This window comes from Meles meles, chromosome 2 (genome assembly GCF_922984935.1).
Source record: "Meles meles chromosome 2, mMelMel3.1 paternal haplotype, whole genome shotgun sequence".
NCBI lineage: Eukaryota > Metazoa > Chordata > Mammalia > Carnivora > Mustelidae > Meles > Meles meles.
The window spans coordinates 121,714,634-121,734,404 of NC_060067.1; the positions used below are offsets into that span (position 1 = coordinate 121,714,634).

At 36.3% G+C, this 19,771-nt stretch overlaps 1 protein-coding gene across 5 annotated transcripts in view; it reads left to right on the top strand.

Moving 5' to 3' along the window:
* Positions 1–19,771, top strand: part of KLHL8 (kelch like family member 8) — a 60,889-nt gene that overhangs the window by 23,481 nt on the left and 17,637 nt on the right. For 2 of the 5 annotated variants that reach the window (XM_045998256.1, XM_045998257.1), the window contains exons 2-5: positions 2,517–2,581; positions 9,282–9,660; positions 17,309–17,857; positions 19,311–19,497. In XM_045998256.1, the coding sequence (XP_045854212.1) occupies positions 9,439–9,660; positions 17,309–17,857; positions 19,311–19,497 (958 nt within the window). In that variant the 5' untranslated portion in view covers positions 2,517–2,581; positions 9,282–9,438. The remainder of the gene's footprint in view (positions 1–2,516; positions 2,582–9,281; positions 9,661–17,308; positions 17,858–19,310; positions 19,498–19,771) is intronic. The other 3 variants (XM_045998255.1, XM_045998258.1, XM_045998259.1) reach the window with 2 other exon arrangements.

The window sequence follows — 19,771 nt, forward strand, 5'->3', positions numbered from 1 at the left end:
TTCTTTTCTGTTCGTTCCCTTGCTTTCTTTCCTTGTGGTTTGATGGCTTTTTTTAGTGATATGCTTGAAGGGTTCCTTTTTGTTTATTTTTTGCATATCAGTGACAGGTTTTTGATTTGTGGTTACCATTAAGTTCACATGTAACATTTTATGCATATACCAGTTTATATGAAGTTGATGGTTGCTTAGTTTGAACCCATTCTAAAAGTATTAAATCTTTATTCTCCACATTTTATGTGGATGATATAATACTTTACATCCTTTTGTGAATTCCTTGACTGACTTTTATAGAAATAATTGATTTTACTACTTTTGTGCTTTAACCTCTGTACTGGTTTTATAATTGATTGATCTAGTACTTTGTTTGTATTTACCTGTGAAATTTTTTCCTTCCCTGGTTTTCTTGTTCTTGATTAGAGTTTTTCCTTTCCACTCAAACAATTCACTTTAACTTTTGTTAGTGTGGGAAACTCTTTATCTCTCTTCTGTTTGAATGATAGCCTTGCTGGGTAGAGTATTCTTGGTTGCAGGTTTTTTTTTCTTTTCAGCACTTTCAGTGGCATGACATATCATGCCACTCCCTTTTGGCCTGCAGTGTTCTGCTGAAAACTCAGCTGACAGCTCTATGGGGTTTCGCTTGTATACAAGTAATTGTTTTCTCTTGCTGTTTTTAAAATTATTTTTCACTACTTTTTGTCACTTTGTTATGTGTTGTGGTATAGGCCTTGCTGGGGGTGATTTTTTTGGGAGTTCTCTTTACCTCCCAGATGTGGATGTCTCTTTCTTTCCCCAGATTTGGGAAGTTTTCAGCTATTCTTTATTCAAATAAGTTTTCTTTTCCATTTTCTCTCTCTTCTTCTGGAATCACTATAATTTAGGTGTTGTTATACTTGACAATGACAGTCAGTTCTCATAGCCTATTCTGATTTTTATTACTCTCTTTTTTTTGTTCAGCTTGGTTGCTTTCCATTACTCTTTCAGTTTGCTTATCCATCTTCTGCCTTTTTCTAGTTGGGTATTGATTCCCTCTAGTATGTACAATTTTAATTTCAGATACTGAGTTCATCTCTGATTGGTTCTTTTTATCTTTTCTATCTCTTTGGTGACAGTCTCACTGAGATCCTTTACTATTTTCTCAAGTTTTAAGTATCTTTATGACCATTACTTTGAATTATTTATAGGTGTGTTGCTCATCTTTATAATTGCATTTAGCTCTTTTGCTGTGATTTGTCCAGTTCTTTCATTTGGGACATATTCCTCTGTCTCCTCATTTTATCTAACTCTGTGTGTTTGTTTCCCTGTATTGGGAAAGTCAGCTACATCTCCTGTTCTTGAAAGTGTAGCTTTATCTTTATGAATAAGAGGTCTGGTGGTGTCCTTTAGTACAGCATCCCCTGTTCACCAGAACCAGGCACTTCAGGGGTATCTCCTGTGTATGTCGCATGCACCATCCTATGTATGTTGTGGCTGAGCTGTGTTTGCCTTAAGTTCAGTTGGTTGGAATGGCCCAGTTTATCTGCTGTTTGCAGGATTTTGGTCCCTGTGCTGTTAAGTGGCTAGTCTGGGGCCACTGTGGACTTGTAGTTGGGTGATATTAGTAGGTCAGACCAGATATCTGCCCTTAGCTTGTGTGCTGCAGCTGTGGTAACATTGAACTTCAGGACACTTTCCCTTCATTGTTCCCTGAGAGGCTTTTGTTGGTTGGCAGGCCTGCAATCAGACCAGATGCCTGCCTCCAGTAAGTCTTCTGAGGCTGCATTTGCACTGATGTGCGTGGTTATCTGCCCCTCTCCCCAGCGCAGGGGTCACTTTGGAGTGGTGCTGTTCCCCAGTTGGGCTGTTTATAGGATGTTTTGCAGCAGGAGCTCCTTTGGAGGGATGCCGAGTGGGACAGTGTTGGATGGGGGAGATCTGCAGGAGATTGCAGGGTCAGGGCATGTGGTGTTAGCAAGCTAGATGGAGTGTACCAGAAGTGTCCAGCAGTCTAAGCCTGGGGGTGGGAGGAGAAATGGTACCTGCCAGCTCTTTCATTCTTGAGGAAGTCTCCTTAAGATCCCTGCCTCTCTAGTGTACGTTCTGAGATTAAAGGACTTTTCTTCCTGCATACCCCAGGTGCTTTTGAAATTGTTGCTTTTATGCTGGGTGTTCAGGGCAAGGGCTCAGTTTCCTATCACCTTCTGGCTCTCCCAGCGCCAGGCCTTGCAGATTTTAAGTATTTGGAGTAAGCCCCAGTGACTGTAAAAACTCACGAAGTTAATCCTTACTGGTGTTCAAAGCCAAATGTTATGGGGATTTGTTTTTCCAGTGCAAGTCTTGATGTGGGGTCTGCCCTTCTCCCTTCTCTGTGCTTGTGGAAACCCTCCCATCTGTGGTTAGTCTTGCCAGAAGTTAGTTTGCTGATCATGTCTCTGTCCCTCTTACCCTTTTTAATGTGGCCTTTCCCCCATGATTAAATTGGAAAGTTGGTTCTGCCAGTCTTTGGGTCATTTTCTAAGTTAGTTTCCCCGGCTTTCTAGGTGTGTCCGTGGAATGAGGTGAGTTCCGGATCCTCCTAATCTCCTGATTTCCTCCTGCATCTCAGGTATGCACCATTTTAACATTCCTAGCAACAGTGCATAAGGGTTCCAATTTTTCCACATCCTGGCCAACACTTGTTATCCTCTGAACTTTTTATTGTGGCCATCCTAATGGTTGTGGGGTCTTGATATGCATATTCCTGATAGTGATGTTGAATATCTTTTCATGTGTTTATTGGTCATTTTTATTTCTTTGGAGAAATGTCTATTCAACTCCTTTTCTCATTTTCAAATTGAATTGTTTGAGGGTTTTTTTTTGTTGTTGTTGTTATTGGTTGAAGGACTTTTTTATTTTGGGTATTAATCCTTGATATATATATGTGTGTGTGTGTATATATGTGTATGTATATATATATGTATGTGTGTATGTATGTATGTATGTATATATGTATACACAGAGACACCCACGTGTGTGTGTGTGTGTGTATGGCTTGCAAGTATTTTCTTCCTTTCTGTGGATTTCCTTTTCACTGTGTTGTTTTCTCTGCTGCACAGAAGTTTTAAAATTTGATGTAGTCCCATTTGTCTGTTTTTTTTTTTTTTTCTCTTGTTGTCTGTGTTTTTGGTGTTATATCCAGGGAATCAGGCCACATCCAATGTCATGAAGCTTTTCCTCTGTGTTTTCTTCTAGAAGTTTTATAGTTTCAGGCATGAGTGTTCCAAGTTTTATAGGTTTGTAGTTTTCTCATTGTCATTGTTTGGGTTTGATATCAGAGTAATGCTGGCTTCGAAAAATGGGTTAGGATGTTTTCTGTCCTCTCCAACTTTGGGGGAAAAGTTTGGAAGGAATAGTATTAGTTCTTTTAAATGTTTGGTAGAATTCACTAACGAAGCCATTAGGTCTAGGTCTTTAATTTGTTGGGAGATTTTTGATTATTGATTAAATCTTCTTAATAATTGTGCCAATTCAGATTTAGGTTTTCTGTCCTAGGAATATGTCCATTGCATATTCAATTCATTGGTGTACAGTTGTTCATAGTATTCTCTTAAATTCGTTATATTTTTGTAGAGTCAGAAGTAATGTTCCCACTTTCATTTCTGATTTTATTAATTTGAGACTTTTTTCTTTTTGTCTTACTTGATTCAGCTGAAGTTTTGTCAGTTGTGTTGATTTCTTCAAAGAACATACTTCTGATTTGTTTTCCTCTACTGTTTATCTTTTTTTTTTGTTTCATTTATCTCTTTTCTAATCAATTTTATTTCTTCTGCTAGCTTTGGGTTTAGATTGTTTTCCTTTTCTTGTTAAGTTGTAAAGCGATATTTGAGATCCTTGAATTGAGATTTTTTCAGTATATTTATAGCATAAGTTTCCTCCTTAACACTGCTTTCACAGTGGCTACTATCAGTTTTGGTATCTTGTGTTTTTGTTTTCATTTGCTAAGTTTTTTTTTTTTACTATTATTTTCTTTACTATTACTATTTATTTACTATTATTATTATTATTTACTATTATTATTATTATTATTTTTAAAGATTTTATCTATTTATTTGACAGACAGAGACCACAAGCAGGCAGAGAGGCAGGCAGAGAGAGAGAGGAGGAAGCAGGCTCCCCGCGGAGCAGAGAGCCCGATGCGGGGCTCGATCCCAGGACCCTGGGATCATGACCTGAGCCGAAGACAGAGGCTTTAACCCACGAGCCACCCAGGCGCCCCATTTACTATTATTATTAACATGTATTATTTGTTTCAGGGGTACAGGTCTGTGATTCATCAGTCTTACGCAATTCACAACACTCACCCATAGCACATACCCTCTCCAGTGTCCATCACCAACCCACCCCAACCCTTCCACCCACCTCCACTCCAGCAACCCTCAGTTTGTTTCCTAAGATTAAGAGTCTCATACGGTTTGTCTCTCTCTCTGGTTTCATCTTGTTTCATTTTTTCTTCTCTTCCCCTATGATCCTCTGCCTTGTTTTCTCAAATTACACATATCAGTGAGATCATCTGATAATTGTCTTTGTCTGATTGACTTGTTTTTTTAAAATATTTTTAATTTTTAAAATTTTCTAAATTTCTTTTCAGTATACCAGAATTCATTGTTTACATACCACCCAGTGCTCCATGCAACATGTGCCCTCCACAATACCCACCACCAGGTTTACCCAACCTCCCACCCCCCCACCCCTTCAAAACCCTCAGATTGTTTTTCAGAGTCCATAGTCTCTCATGGTTTGTCTCCCCCTCCAATTTCCCCCAACTCCCTTCTCCTCTCCATTCCCCATGGCCTCCATGTTATTTTTTATGCTCCACAAATAAGTGAAACCATATGATAAATGACTCTCTCTGCTTGACTTATTTCACTCAACATAATCTCTTCCAGTCCCGTCCATGTTGATACAAAAGTTGGGTATTCATCCTTTCTGATGGAGGCATAATACTCCATAGTGTATATGGACCACATCTTCCTCATCCATTCGTCCATTGAAGGGCATCTTGGTTCTTTCCACAGTTTGGTGACTGTGGCCGTTGCTCCTATGAACATTGGGGTACAGATGGCCCTTCTTTTCATTACTCTGATTGACTTGTTTTGCTTAGCATAATACCTTCTAGTTCCATCCACATCATTGCAAATGGCAAGGTTGCATTTTTTGATGACTGCATAATATTCCATTGTGCTTGTGTGTGTGTGTGTGTGTGTGTGTGTGTGTGTGTATACATACCACATCTTTATCCATTCATCTGTTGATGAATATCTAGGCTCTTTCCATAGTTTGATTATTATGGACATTACTGCTATAAGCATTGGGGTGCACATGCCCCTTCAGATCACTACATTTATATCTTTGGAGTAAATACCCAGTAGTGCAATTGCTGGGTCATAGGGTAGCTCAATTTTCAACTTTTTGAGAAACCCTCATACTTTTTCCAGAGTGGCTGCACCAGCTTGCATTCCCACCAACAGTGTAGGTGGGTTCCCCTTTCTCTGCATCCTTGCCAACATCTCTCATTTCCTGACTTGTTACCTTTAGCCATTCTGACTGGAGTGAGGTGGTATCTCATTGTGGTTTTGATTTGTATTTTCCTGACTCCAAGTGATGTTGAACACTTTTTCACGTGTCTGTTGGCCATCTGGATGTCTTCTTTGCAGAAATGTCCGTTCATGTCTTCTGCCCATTTCTTGATTGGATTATTTGTTCTTTGGATGTTGAGTTTGATTTTGTATTCTGGCCTCTTATCTGATATGTCATTTGCACATATCTTCTCCCATTCTGTCAGTTGTCTTTTGGTTTTGTTGACTATTTCCTTTGCTGTGCAAAAGCTTTTTATCTTGATGCAGCCCCAATAGTTCATTTTTGCCCTTGCTTCCCTTGCCTTTGGTGCTGTGTCTAGGAAAAATTTGCTGCAGCCAAGGTTGAAGAGGTTGCTGCCTGTGTTCTCCTCAAGGATTTTGATGGATTCCTGTCTCATATTTAGATCTTTCATCCGTTTTGAGTCTATTTTTGTTATGGTGTAAGGAAATGGTCCAGTTTCATTCTTCGGCATGTGGCTGTCCAATTTTTGCTAAGTATTTTCTCTTTTCCCTTGGGATTTCTTCTTTAAGTCATTGGTTGGTTAAAATGTAATAATTTTTCCAGTCCCACCAGTTTTCCATTTCTCTTTTGTCATTGATCTCTAAATTCATCCTGTTGTATTAGAGAAGATACTTGGTATGCTGTTTATCTTTTTAAATCTATGAGACTTAATTTGTGGCCTAACAATGGTCTGTTCTGAAAATGTTCCATATGCACTGGAGAAGGATGTGTATTGTGTTGTTGGGCAAAGTGTTTTTATGTCTTAGACCTAGTGGGTTTATTGTGTTGTATTGTTCTCTGTTTCTTTTGTCTGGCTGTTCTTTCCATTATTGTGACTAAAGTACTGGAGTCTCCAGTTATTTCTGGAACTATTTATTTGTCACTTAATTTCTATTAGTTTCTGCTTCATGTATTTTCATGATTTGTCATTATATGCATAAATCTTTGTAATTACTATATCTTCTTGCTATATTGATCCTTTGTTAATATATGTTTCTTGTAATATTTTTTGACTTGGAAGTTTATTTTATCTGGTATTAGCATAGCTGTATTTGCTCTATTATGGTTACTATTTGCATGGAATATTTTTCTCAGTGCTTTCCATTTTAACTTGCTTGTGTCTTTGGACACAACTAATAATTATTGAATTTCAATTTGAAATTTTTTATTTTTTATTTATTTTAAAGTATTCTCTTCCCTTAAGTTGTATAGGAAACAAGATTTGGTGTTGCAAATGAAAGTTACACTAATACCAGCTTTTACATTAATAATTGCTTTTTCTTCTTTACATGTATTAGTCTCTTAAATCTGTAGAAAACAAAATGTGGTTACAAATCATTGCTACGGTCATACCAGCTTTTGTAATTATCCATGTGTTTACTTCTACTGAACTCTTTATTTTTTCATATGGCTTTGAGTTACTGTTTAGCATTCTTTCATTTAACCTTGCGGACTCTCTTGAATATTTCTTACAGGCTAGGTCTAATGGGTCACAAACTCTCCCAGCTTTTGTTTATCTTGGAATGTCTTAATTCCTCCCCCACTTTAGGAGACCATTACTGCCAGATATAATATTTTGACAGTTTTTATCTTTTACTACCTTGAACATATCTGCCCACCCTCTCTGGCTTCTGAAGTTTCTGATAAAAAATCTGCTCCTTCTCTTATAGAGGAATCCTGTATCTGATGATCCACTTTTCTCCTGTTGTGTTCTTTTAATCTTTGGCTTTTAGAAGCTTGATTATAATGTCTTTGTGTGTTTTCTTCGAGTTCCTCTTATGTAGAAGTTCTTGAATGTTTATATTCATGTTTTGCATCAAGTTTGGGACGTTTTCAGTCATTATTTTTTAAAAATATTCCCACTTCCCCTTTATCTCTTTCTTACTCTTCTAGGATTCCCACAATGTGTATGTTGGTCTGTGTGGTATTCCACAAATCTTTTAGGTTCTGCTCATCTTGCTTCATTTTTTTGCAGAGGGTTGATAATTTCCATTGTGTTGTCTTCAAGGTTGGTAATTCTTTCTTCTGCTGTTCAAATCTGTCCTGAATCCCTCTAGTGAATTTTTCATTTCAGTTAATTTACTTTTCAGTTTCAGAAACTCTTTTTGGTCTCCATTTAATTTTTTGTTTCTTTGTTTGATGGTATTGGTTGTTTTCCTGACTCCGTATCTTCCTTTAGTTCTTTGAGCATCTTTGAAAGAGTTGTTTTAAAATTTTCATTTAGTATAAATCCCGTTAGTTCCTTTTTACGACAGTTTGTTGTTTGTCTGCCCGCCACCTCCCCCCATGTGTTCCATCATGTTTGTGATGTTTTTGTTGAACACTGGGCATTTGAATCTAATAATGTAATTCTGGAAATCAGTGAATCATTGTCCAGATTTAACCCAATTCTTCTTTAAGTTCTGCTATTTTTTGTTAATTTCCCCTCCTCTTTTTGATTATCGTAGGCCATCTGTGTGCTGAAGATCAACCTGAGATATAATTTAAGGTCTTCTTAGGTCTTTTCTGAGCATTTCCCTTGGCATGCATTGTCACTTTCTGATTTTCCTTGTATATACTCTTGTTTTTTATGTCTTGCTTCTGAAAAGGGAAAACCAAAAACTGAAACAAAAAATTGAGTGGAGGGGCGCCTGGGTGGCTCAGTGGGTTAAGCCGCTGCCTTCAGCTCAGGTCATGATCTCAGGGTCCTGGGATCGAGTCCCACATCTGGCTCTCTGCTCAGCGGAGAGCCTGCTTCCCTTCCTCTCTCTCTGCCTGCCTCTCTTGTGATTTCTCTCTGTCAAATAAATAAATAAAATCTTTAAAAAAAAAATTGAGTGGAAAGGAAGGACACAAACCTTTTAAATTCTCTGAAAGTCACTTCAGCCAAGAGGGAGGGACTTGTAATAATAGGTGAAAGTGTATTAACAATGGCTATCCAGCTCTTTTGTATACACCTCTGTGATCAGAAGCAGTAGTCAGCAATCAGCAGAGATCCCTGATATTTGGAGAACTGAGTCCTTTTTATTCACTCTGACTCTTTTTTTTTTTTTTTAACATTTCATTTATTTATTTGACAGAGATCACAAATAGGCAGAGAGGCAGGCAGAGAGAGAGGAAGGGAAGCAGGCTCCCTGCTGAGCAGAGAGCCTGATGCGGGGCTCGATCCCAGGACCCTGGGATCATGACCTGAGCCGAAGGCAGAGGCTTAACCCACTGAGCCACCCAGGAGCCCCTGTTCACTCTAACTCTTAAAAATTGTGCATGCTCTCAGGAACATGCACACAGCTTATTACTTGCAACCTGACTGAGAATGTGGAGATGGGCTGCTGCTACTGCTTAAACTGACGAAAATTAAACATGTCAGTTTTTCTGTGGAAATTTCAAGTCTTCAACAGATTCCACAGAGTTCCAAAATAGTTATACCAGGTAGATTCAGCCAGTGCAATTGTTGCCTAAGTGGGGAAGACAGATTCCTGATCTAATTTTCAAATTAGATTTTAAAGGAGTTCCTTCAAAAAATAAAAATAAAAATACTAATAAAGGAATTCCTTCACTGGAATAACTGAGGTAACTTATATGACATTTACCATAAAGCTACGAAGTTCATTGTTCTTTTTAAAGTAATAATTTATGTAGTCATATGTGTAGTTTGGTAAACGATAATTACTAATGATTTTTTTCTTCTGGTGTGTTTTTATGTGTTTTAGTTGTTTTTTTAATCTCAGGAAACTTGGACAACGTCAATTTGAGTGGATTTTGAAAAATGTCTAAAGGTTAACGGGTAGCATCTGCATTCTGCCTTCTCCCCACTCTTTACAAAAGAATAAATGAGATGTTTGAGAAGAGAGCTATATTAAAAGAACAATGTTACAAATGGCTTCAGAATCTGTGAATGCAAAACAAGCTAGGAATCACTGCACAAAGGTAAAAAGGCAGCAACATCAGCAAGTAAAGAATAGGTCTTCAATTAGTGATGGTGATGGAGAAGACTCCTTTATCTTTGAAGCAAATGAAGCTTGGAAAGATTTTCATGGTTCCCTTCTCCGGTTTTATGAAAATAGAGAACTCTGTGATGTCACACTAAAGGTGAGACTCCTTTTTTCTTTTTCAATCTCTTTATTGCATTATGAAAAATGAGGGTTTCTAGAACCACACAAGGCAAATTTTTGGTGCCATACTTATTACAGTCAAGATGATTTTAGTCTTAGTCCTTTTTTATTGAAGGTGAAAGGACATAAGGGAAGGTACATAAAGGGAGGTTAGCATAAGATAAAATTATTGTACTAATAAATGTTAATATTATTTCTTAGTTAATTTAATTTCTGAGAGTTCTGGAACCTTAAAAAGTTAAAGTAACTATTTGTGAAATTAATAAATTGCTGTTGACCAGTAAGCTTTTAACTCATGAATTTAGAAATTACTTAGAAAGGTAGGAAGTCTTGGTGTTTATTCTGTTGCACTAGTGTTTTAATATATGTTCCTATCTGGTAATTTACCCTCTACTTTAAAACCATTGTCCCTTACGTCAGAATATCTATACCTGATAGTGAAGTAGAATCTATTCAGACTTGGATAAAAAAGTGTAGTAAATTCTAAGTCTGTGGTCTATAGAATCACGCTATTCTGTTGCAAAAGACAATTTTACTAATATTGCAAAAGTGATAAAGCAGTGTGGAAGAACCCATGTTCTAATTGTTCCTCACTTGTTTAAGGTGATTTTTTACTATTCTTATATGTCACTGTAATATTAAAAATTTTTTGGTGATTCATACGCATTCATGCAGCATTTTCCACCTTTATTTTGCCACTTTGGAGTCTCCTGGATTTTGCTTTACATTCCTGATCAGACGAGTTTTTAGAGCTGAGTTATAGGGCTTGAAGGCATACTTGAAGAATCAGATCAGAGGACACTCAACAAAAGTCTATAAGCTGAAAGCATAGGCTTTGAGTTTCAGGTCCATAATGTCTGGGAATGTACTATTACATTACAAATAAATGAGCTATATTTTCTTTCCTTAAACTGTTACTGTCCTTATGTATTTCTGGGCTCTAAGATATTGAGAAGAAAAACATTATATAATTCTAGTTCTGTGTGAAATTTAACCATGTATATGTTTTAATGTAGGAACACTTAAGTTTTTTGTTCTGTATGATATGTTTAGTGTTATATATACCATTGTTCTAATTTTCACCTTTGTTGTGAAATTCAGGGACCCACACTGGCTTTGCCAAAAACAAGAAATGTAAAGTCGACTATTTGAATTCAGTCAATTACCATTCAGCATATCAGTGTATGAATGGAAAATAAGTAGAGTATTACTGATTTTATAAATTTTATAATTGAATTTTAGAATGATTTTTACAACATAGTACATATAAGCTTTCTTAAGTAAAAAATAGGGATATAGCCATTTTGGGATGAGTGAGAACTAAACTCATAACTTTGTTGTGTAACTTAGGCAATAGATTGAAATAAAACTCCCATACAAACAGTGGTCAAAAACTAAAATACCATTTTATTGAAAGATTTTTTTTTAATTTATTTATTTGACAGAGAGAGATCACAAGTAGATAGAGAGGCAGGCAGAGAGAGAGGGAGAGGGAAGCAGGCTCCCCGCTGAGCAGAGAGCCCGATGCGGGACTCGATCCCAGGACCCCGAGATCATGACCTGAGCCGAAGGCAGCGGCTTAACCCACTGAGCCACCCAGGCGCCCCTAAAATACCATTTTAAACAATGACAGAGATCTTTGGGAATGAGAAATGCTTCATTAATTTAAAGGGACTATCATTTTTTCAACTGTACAATAAGAGTGATGGTTTTTGTGAGGGATAAGTGAATTGATACAGGTGAAGTCCTTATAGCAGTGCTTGGTATAGAATAGATAACAAATATCAGCTATTTGGATCATTAAGTGTATATCATTGTTTTTTTCCAAGGGTATCAGATAATTCTGCTATGGTATATTTTGTTCCTATTCATTAGAAAGTATTACACCTTGAGATGCCTGGGTGTCTCAGTTAAGTGTCTGCCTTTGGCTCAGGTCATGATCCCAGGGTCCTGGGATCAAATCCCTCATCTGGCTCCCTGCTCATCAGGGAGCCTGCTTCTTCCTCTGTCCATCTCTCCCCCTGCTTTTGCTCTCTTTCTCTCTGACAAATAAATAAAATCTTAAAAAAAAAAAAAAAGTGTTACAACTTAATCTTTTAACAGGTCTGTTATTGGATTTCCTTTTTTTCTTTTTTTTTAAAAGGTTTTATTTATTTATTTATTTGACAGAGATCACAAGTAGGCAAAGAAGCAGGCAGAAGGGGAGAGGGGGAAGCAGGCTCCCCACTGAGCAGAGAGCCCGATGTGGGGCTCGATCCCAGGACTCTGGGATCATGACCTGAGCAGAAGGCAGAGGCCCCAACCCACTGAGCCACCAAGGCGCCCCTGGATTTGTTTCTTAATTCTAAGTCAACATTTCTTTAACTGTCAGAATTTAACTGTCATAGAACAACTAAGTCAAATGGGATTATGGACAATTTATAATGCTCAGTTCAACATAAACTTCACTTTTTGTATTCATACAACTTTGAGGATTATTATTTAATATGAAGTCATATTTATATTCTTTTATTGGTATGTTTCCTTCAACCATTATTGCTTTTAGGGCACACATTTTAGAAAGATCATTGAGCTGGCTAAGTCATTGGAGTGTGTGACTCTTGATCATAGGGGTGTAATTTAAGGCCACTTTGGGTATAGAGATTACTTAAAAATAAAATCTTTAGGGGTGCCTGGGTGGCTCAGTTGATTAAGCATCTGCCTTCAGCTCAGGACATGATCCTGGATTGTTGGGATCAAGCCTTGCATTAGACTCCCTGCTCAGTGGGGAGTCTGCTTCTCCCTCTGCCCCTAACTCCACTCCTGCCCTCTCAAATAAATAAAACCCTTATTAAAAAAATAAAATCTTTTTAAAAAGGAAGTTGGACAGACTTATTTTACAATTTGTATATAATGTCATTAGCTGATTTTTAAATTCCAAAATGAGCACTGTTTAATAAATAAATAAGTTTATGTTGGGGAGGGTATGTGCTATGGGGAGTGCTGTGAATTGTGTAAGACTGATGAATCACAAACCTGTACCCCTGAAACAAATAATATATGCTAATTTAAAAAAGAGTAAAAAAGAAAGAAGTTTATTTAGTATATATTTACTAAGGTCTTACCCTAGTACATGGAGAGTATAAATAAACTTGGAATTTGAATAATATTTTATTCTTGCTTTGAAGGCATTTGAAGATTTTAGTTATTTATTTGACAGAGAAATCATAAGTAGGCAGAGAGGCAGGCGGAGAGAGCGATGGGGGGGTGGTTTGTGTGGGGATGCAGGCTCCCTGCTGAGCAGAGAGCCCAGTGTGGGGCTTCATCCCAGGACCCTGAGATCATGACCTGAGCCGAAGGCAGAGGCTTAACCCACTGAGCCACCCAGGTGCCCCATTTGACGGTATTTGAAATTTAGCCAGAAGATAGGCACTAACACAGCTAACAAGGGTATAGTTTAGTGATTGTCATTTTTGTGTTATTTTTTGGGTAGCATAGGAGAAGATTTAAAAACTATGCCTGAGAGGGCTTTACATAAGAAATTATTATCTTGAGGTCATTCCAGGGAGAGGTAAAACTCGTTTTTGTATTATCTTGTTTATTAGTGAAAACATTTTAAACTGTATATCCAGTAGCAGGTGTAAAATTACATAGCGGGCAAGCTTCTTAAGGGCAACAATTTTCTTGCAGGGGTATTGCATGGCACTCATAATGCTTAAATTATAAATTATAGATCAACAAGAGTAACATTTACAAAGATGCTTATACTCATGCTTTATGTAGTTTGAGGAAATGTAATTATTCTTAGTAAAGATCATAGATAATTTTAAAGATTCTAACAGATTATTAGAGGCTAAGGAAATCCCCTATATCACCTGTTGATGCCACCACTGAATATGTATTAGTCATATAATATTTGGCTTTTTCTTTTAAGTACAGGTTTTTGTAATTTTTTTAAACAAATGTTTATAGGATTCTAATAAATACTTTCAAGACTAAGTGTCATTAGTTTTTGGTATCAAACTTCTAGGTGACCAGGTTAGACAAAGTCCTCCAAAAGATTTCAGGGGGAAAAAAATATATGAGTTATATTATAATAGCATACTTCCAGGAGGTAGAAATGATAAAATTATTAGCCTTATAAATGTAACAAATAACTCCTGACTAGAAGGCAGACATAGTCTAATAAAGAGAAATGAAAAAGGAAGAGGTGATTTTATATTTAACTTTTAAGCATTCTGTGTTAATCAGTGTAATAAATGGTGGCTTTTACTTTCTGACATTCAAATAATAAATTGATATGTTGATTATTTTTTAAAAGATTTTATTTACTTATTTGAAAGAGAGACAGTGAGAGAGCACATGAGAGGGGAGAAGGTCAGAGGGAGAAGTAGGCTCCCCATGGAGCTGGGAGCCTGAAGCAGGCCTCGATCCCAGGACTCTAGGATCATGATCTGAGCCAAAGGTAGTTGTTTAATAACCAACTGAGCCAACCAGGCACCTGATATTTTTATTTTTTTTCATGTTCAGGAAAGGAGGTATTTAAATATTTGTATTTGTAGATCCTTATTTATTCAATCTCTAAAATATTATCCATTGTTTCCGTTACTCAGGTTTTTAAAAAGATTTTATTTATTTATTTGTCAGAGAGAGAGAGAGCAAGTGAGCACACACAAGCAGGGGGAGTGGCAGGCCAAGGGAGAAGCAGGCTCCCCACTGAACAAGAAGCCTGATGCAGAACTCAGTCCCAGGACCCTGGGATCATGACCTGAGCCAAAGGTTTAACTGATTGAACCACCCAGGCGTCCCTCATTTCAAAATTTCTAACTAATGATGGACTGTATGGTAACTAACATAACATAATAAAAAAATAAAATTTTTTTAAAAAGAGAGGAGAAAAAATAAAAAAATAAATTTCTGATGAAATGTTTTTGATAATTTACTTTTATGTACCAGAACAGAAAATACAGAAATAAACTTCTGGTAATATAATGAAACTTTATAGTGTCCAAGAATTAATGCATAAAAATTTTGATGTTGCTATTTCATACACATGGCTCAAAGACCTTTTTAAAATTAAGATGGGCATTTATTCTAAAAGGGCACATAGGGGATGTGATTGTATGTGTGTGTATTAAATATTCAAGTTTTAGTTTATATGAATCAAAGTAAAATAGCTATTGAAGGACAAAGCCTTATGAACAATATGAAAATAATTTGTGGTCCAGTGATTTATACAGCTTGGATAAGAAAGCAGTGTTAATGTTTAACTGGAAATTGTAGAATTCTATTTATGTAATGGCAGGTTGTTGAAGCAGATTTATGTCACATGAGATTTACAAATATTTGCATAAAACTAAATCCCAATCATGGCATATGCAGATTAAAAAAGATATTTTTAGCCTGTTTTTAAAATGTTTAATATCAGGTTTCAGATCCCACTTTAAAGCTGAAGTAAATTTGAGAACATGCCAAGCTTTCTGCTTTAGTCTAGGTTACACCTTGAATCTCACTAGAATCTAAATCTTGCCTTATAAATTTTTTTTTTTAAAGATTTTATTTATTTATTTGACAGAGAGAGATCACAAGTAGGCAGAGAGGCAGGCAGGGAGAGAGGAGGAAGCAGGCTCCCCGTGGAGCAGAGAGCCCGATGTGGGGCTCGATTCCAGGACCCTGAGACCATGACCTGAGCCGAAGGCAGAGGCTTTAACCCACTGAGCCACCCAGGCACCCCTTGCCTTATAAATTCTTTTAAAAAATTAAATACAGTATAACTAACAGAAATAATAATCTTGTATTTGTTGAAGGGATATTCATTTTTCCTCCATATTAGTGAAAAAAGGTCAGGGAAGAAGATTTATAAACAAAAGCCTTTATACATTGTAATACTCCTCAGGCCTTTTTCTTTAGAAGTTCTCATTTTAAAATTCATTTCTAAATAATGAGGCACAACTATAAGTGTATTTATATAGTCAAGATGCTACATGCAAACAGGAAAATTGGTAAAACACCATCCTATTACTGGTACTTAATGATTATTTAACATAAAGTGCTGGGAAAACTGGATACTCAGTACCGTACAAAACCTTCCAGATGGAAATAAAGATGTAAGTATAAAACAGTAAAAATCATAAAAATACTGGGATACCTGAAGTTAATATTAATGGAATATTAGAATGATTCCAATTTTAAGCATAACACCTAAGGCAGAAATCATAAAGACAAAGATTGATTTGATTGTGTAAAAATCTATAGGGGGTGAATAAAAAGTACATCATAAAAGAGAAAAGCTTGAAATATATATGACAGATGATTCACACTCTAAACATATGAGGAGTTCTTAAAAATACATATGAAAAAAGTCATAGAAAAAATTTCATAGAAGAGATACAGATAGCCCAAAATTAATGAATGATTCAATATTAGTAAAAGATAAACTGAAACAGTGGGATAATATTTTCATTCATCAAATTGACAAATATTTTTAAATAAGTTACAGCAAAAATATGGCACAAATATTGTAGGTAGATCAGAAATAGACAATTTATCAGTATGTATCCAAACTGCACCTAAACTTTGAAATACCATTTCTACTTTTAGAAATTTATCTATAGGAGATAATGGAGTGTGAACAGATTCAGTGACAGCAAAGTTTATTGTGTCATTTACAACAGCAAACTATTAACAGTAGTGTAATTTTTAATCAAATAAGGTGCTAAGATTTCAGTGCTTTTTATTATATCATTTCAAAATAATTTAAGAAATGAAAAACTTTAGTTAAGCTCATAGTAAATACTGCTAAATAATGGTTTATTATTTCTGTGCTTCAGTGTTCTCACTGATAAATTGTGAATCTGAATAGTACCTACTTATAGGGGCATTGGGACCATTAAGTGAGTTAATACATGAAAAGCACTTAGAATAGTACCTGACATGGTGACTATAATTAATAATACTGTGTTGTATATTTAGAAGTTGCTAAGAGAAGAGATCTTTTTTTAAAATGAAATTGTTTATTTATGTGAGAACAGAGTGCATGCCTCAGCGCAGGTAGGGGGTGGGGCAGAGGGAGAGAATCCCAAACAGACTTCCCACTGAGTGTGGAGCCCAACTTGGGACTCGTTCTCATGACCCGTTGGAGATTAGGAACTAAGCCAAAACCAAGTGACGGGTGCCCAACTCACTGAGCCACCCAGGTGCCCCTAAGAGAAGAGATCTTAAAAAGCTCTTAAGGTATTAGTTACTAATACTTACTAACACGGTATTAGTTACTAATACTGTGAGGTATTAGTTACAATACTGTGAAGTATTAGTTACTAAACGTTGTAGTATTCACTTCATATATATATTATATATATATAAAATATATATATGAGATAATATAGAAAATCATAGTTTATGATTTTAGTATATATAAATAGACAATATAGATATATAAATAGACAATATACAGATGATAAGTGGCTTATTTAGAAGAAGAAAATTGCAACTGGCCTACATTAAAAGAAGTGACAAAAGGATTGCATTGTTAAAACAAATACACTAAATCTGTGTGGGTTTTGTCCGTGCTACCACATGCTCAATGCTGATCTAAAACTGATTTTTATATTAAACTGAGTCTCCTTTTGTTTTTTTGTTTTGAACAGGTTGGCTCAAAGCTCATCTCTTGTCACAAACTAGTATTGGCTTGTGTTATCCCCTACTTCAGAGCCATGTTTCTCTCCGAAATGGCTGAAGCCAAGCAAACACTGATTGAGATCAGAGATTTTGATGGTGATGCAATAGAAGACTTAGTTAAATTTGTCTATTCTTCACGGCTCACTTTGACTGTTGACAATGTCCAGCCTCTCTTATACGCAGCCTGTATTCTACAGGTTGAACTGGTGGCTAGAGCTTGTTGTGAATACATGAAGTTACATTTTCATCCCTCCAACTGCCTGGCAGTGAGAGCCTTTGCTGAAAGTCACAACCGAATAGACTTAATGGACATGGCGGATCAGTATGCCTGTGAGCATTTTACTGAAGTAGTGGAGTGTGAAGACTTTGTAAGTGTGTCACCCCAACATCTCCATAAGCTTTTGTCCTCCAGTGATTTAAATATTGAGAATGAAAAGCAGGTCTATAGTGCAGCCATCAAGTGGCTTCTTGCAAATCCTCAGCATCATTCCAAATGGTTGGATGAAACACTTGCACAGGTAGGGACTGAAATAAGATTGTGTGTAGAAATGAAGTGATATGGAAGCAAATCAGAGTGTTTGATCATGAATAGTTTAGATTATCTAAAGGAATGTAGAAATCCTTGTGGAATACAATGTGAAAATAACTTTCTCTTTACTTCCCTATTTACTCACCGTGCTATTTAAGGATAAGTCTGAATTTGTTACATTTAATTAGAAATATCATTCTTTGTTTTTTTAATCTGAATGTTGAAGATAGCACTTTGAAACTGTAGTAATAAATATTTATGCTGATAGAAACAGGTACTGAGGAAACAGCTCTAAGTAACTATTGTTTTATAATGAAGTTTCTAAATTGTAGTGAATTACTTTCCTATCTGGAAAGAACCACAAGACATAACTTTCCATTTTCTTTCCTCACCACAGTTTCACTTCTGTAACCTCAGAAACGTGGCTTTTTTCTTACTTATTTATTTACTTACTTACCTACTTACTAACTGTCAACAGGGTAACCTGGGTAGGGAGATAACAAATGGGCCTTAGAATTACTTTGAGGGGCGCCTGGGTGGCTCAGTGGGTTGAACCTCTGCCTTCTGCTCAGGTCGTGATCTCAGGGTCCTGGGATCAAGTCTTGCATCAGGCTTTCTGCTTGGCAGGGAGCCTGCTTCCTCTTCTCTCTCTGCCTGCCTCTCTGCCTACTTGTGATCTCCCTCTGTCAGATAGATAAATAAAATGTGTTTAAAAAAAAAAAAAAGAATTAGTTTGAAAATAAGTTTGTCACAGAAACAAAAAGTTTCATTATTTTGCAGCTATCTTATTGGTGTGTATGCATATGTACTTTTAACTCCAAATCACATTACTTGGTTTGATCATCCCCTTAATCCACTAGAAAACCAGTGCATCTTTAAGGGAAGAAAGGTGAGTGCCTCTATTTAAAGTGGGAATGCATCCCTGACTTAATATATAACCTTCCAAGGTGATTGATTTGGAGAAAAAACATATTATTCATTCACTGATTTCATATAATTTCATTCATATTCTGTGTTCAAGTAACAAAGAAATCCCGTTTCCATTTGTTCAATCTTAGCTTTGAAAGGCCAAAAAACCCCAAACATGGCAATTTTGTTTTGATTGTGCCTTTTCTCTAGCAGCAGTGGGCCTTGTGATTATGACACTACCATTTTTGGAAGTAAGAAACTTGAATGAATACAACTGAATTATTTTATCCAGTCTACTTAAATCTGTATGTAAAGGGGGGAGGATGCATTTAATATGTAATCTGATTTCATTAGACCATACCAGAAATCACTTTAGAACTTGGCTCATTGAACTTCCTTCACATGTTAGAAAGGCTTTGTGTGATAAATGAGTTTTAAAAAGACAACTCAAAATACTTAAAATACTACAAAGTAGAGTGTGAGCTAACTAATTACAAATTAAATTTTACATTTGCAACTATTCATGATCTTAGGTTCGTTTGCCGTTGTTGCCAGTTGATTTTCTTATGGGTGTTGTGGCAAAAGAACAGATTGTCAAGCAAAATCTAAAATGTAGAGATTTATTGGATGAAGCAAGAAATTACCATCTTCACTTGAGTAGCAGAGCAGTACCTGACTTTGAATACTCCATTCGGACTACCCCAAGGAAGCAAACTGCTGGTAATTAAATTACTCATTTTATCATCTCTACTGGAAGGATTATATTCCCAAACTTAATTGTAAGATGATTCGTATTTAATTACCTTAAAGTGGTAGTAATTGGCAAGTAAGGTAATATGTGAATCTTACTCGACATGATTCAGGTAGTTTTGCCAATAAGCCAGTTTTTTTAAAAAGCCTTAAGTCCTGTGAACTTTGAAGAGCCTGCTGAAATAGCTCTCTCTTTCCTTCCTTTTTTTAAGGTTTTCTTGATACTTTCAGCAGAGTTAATTCC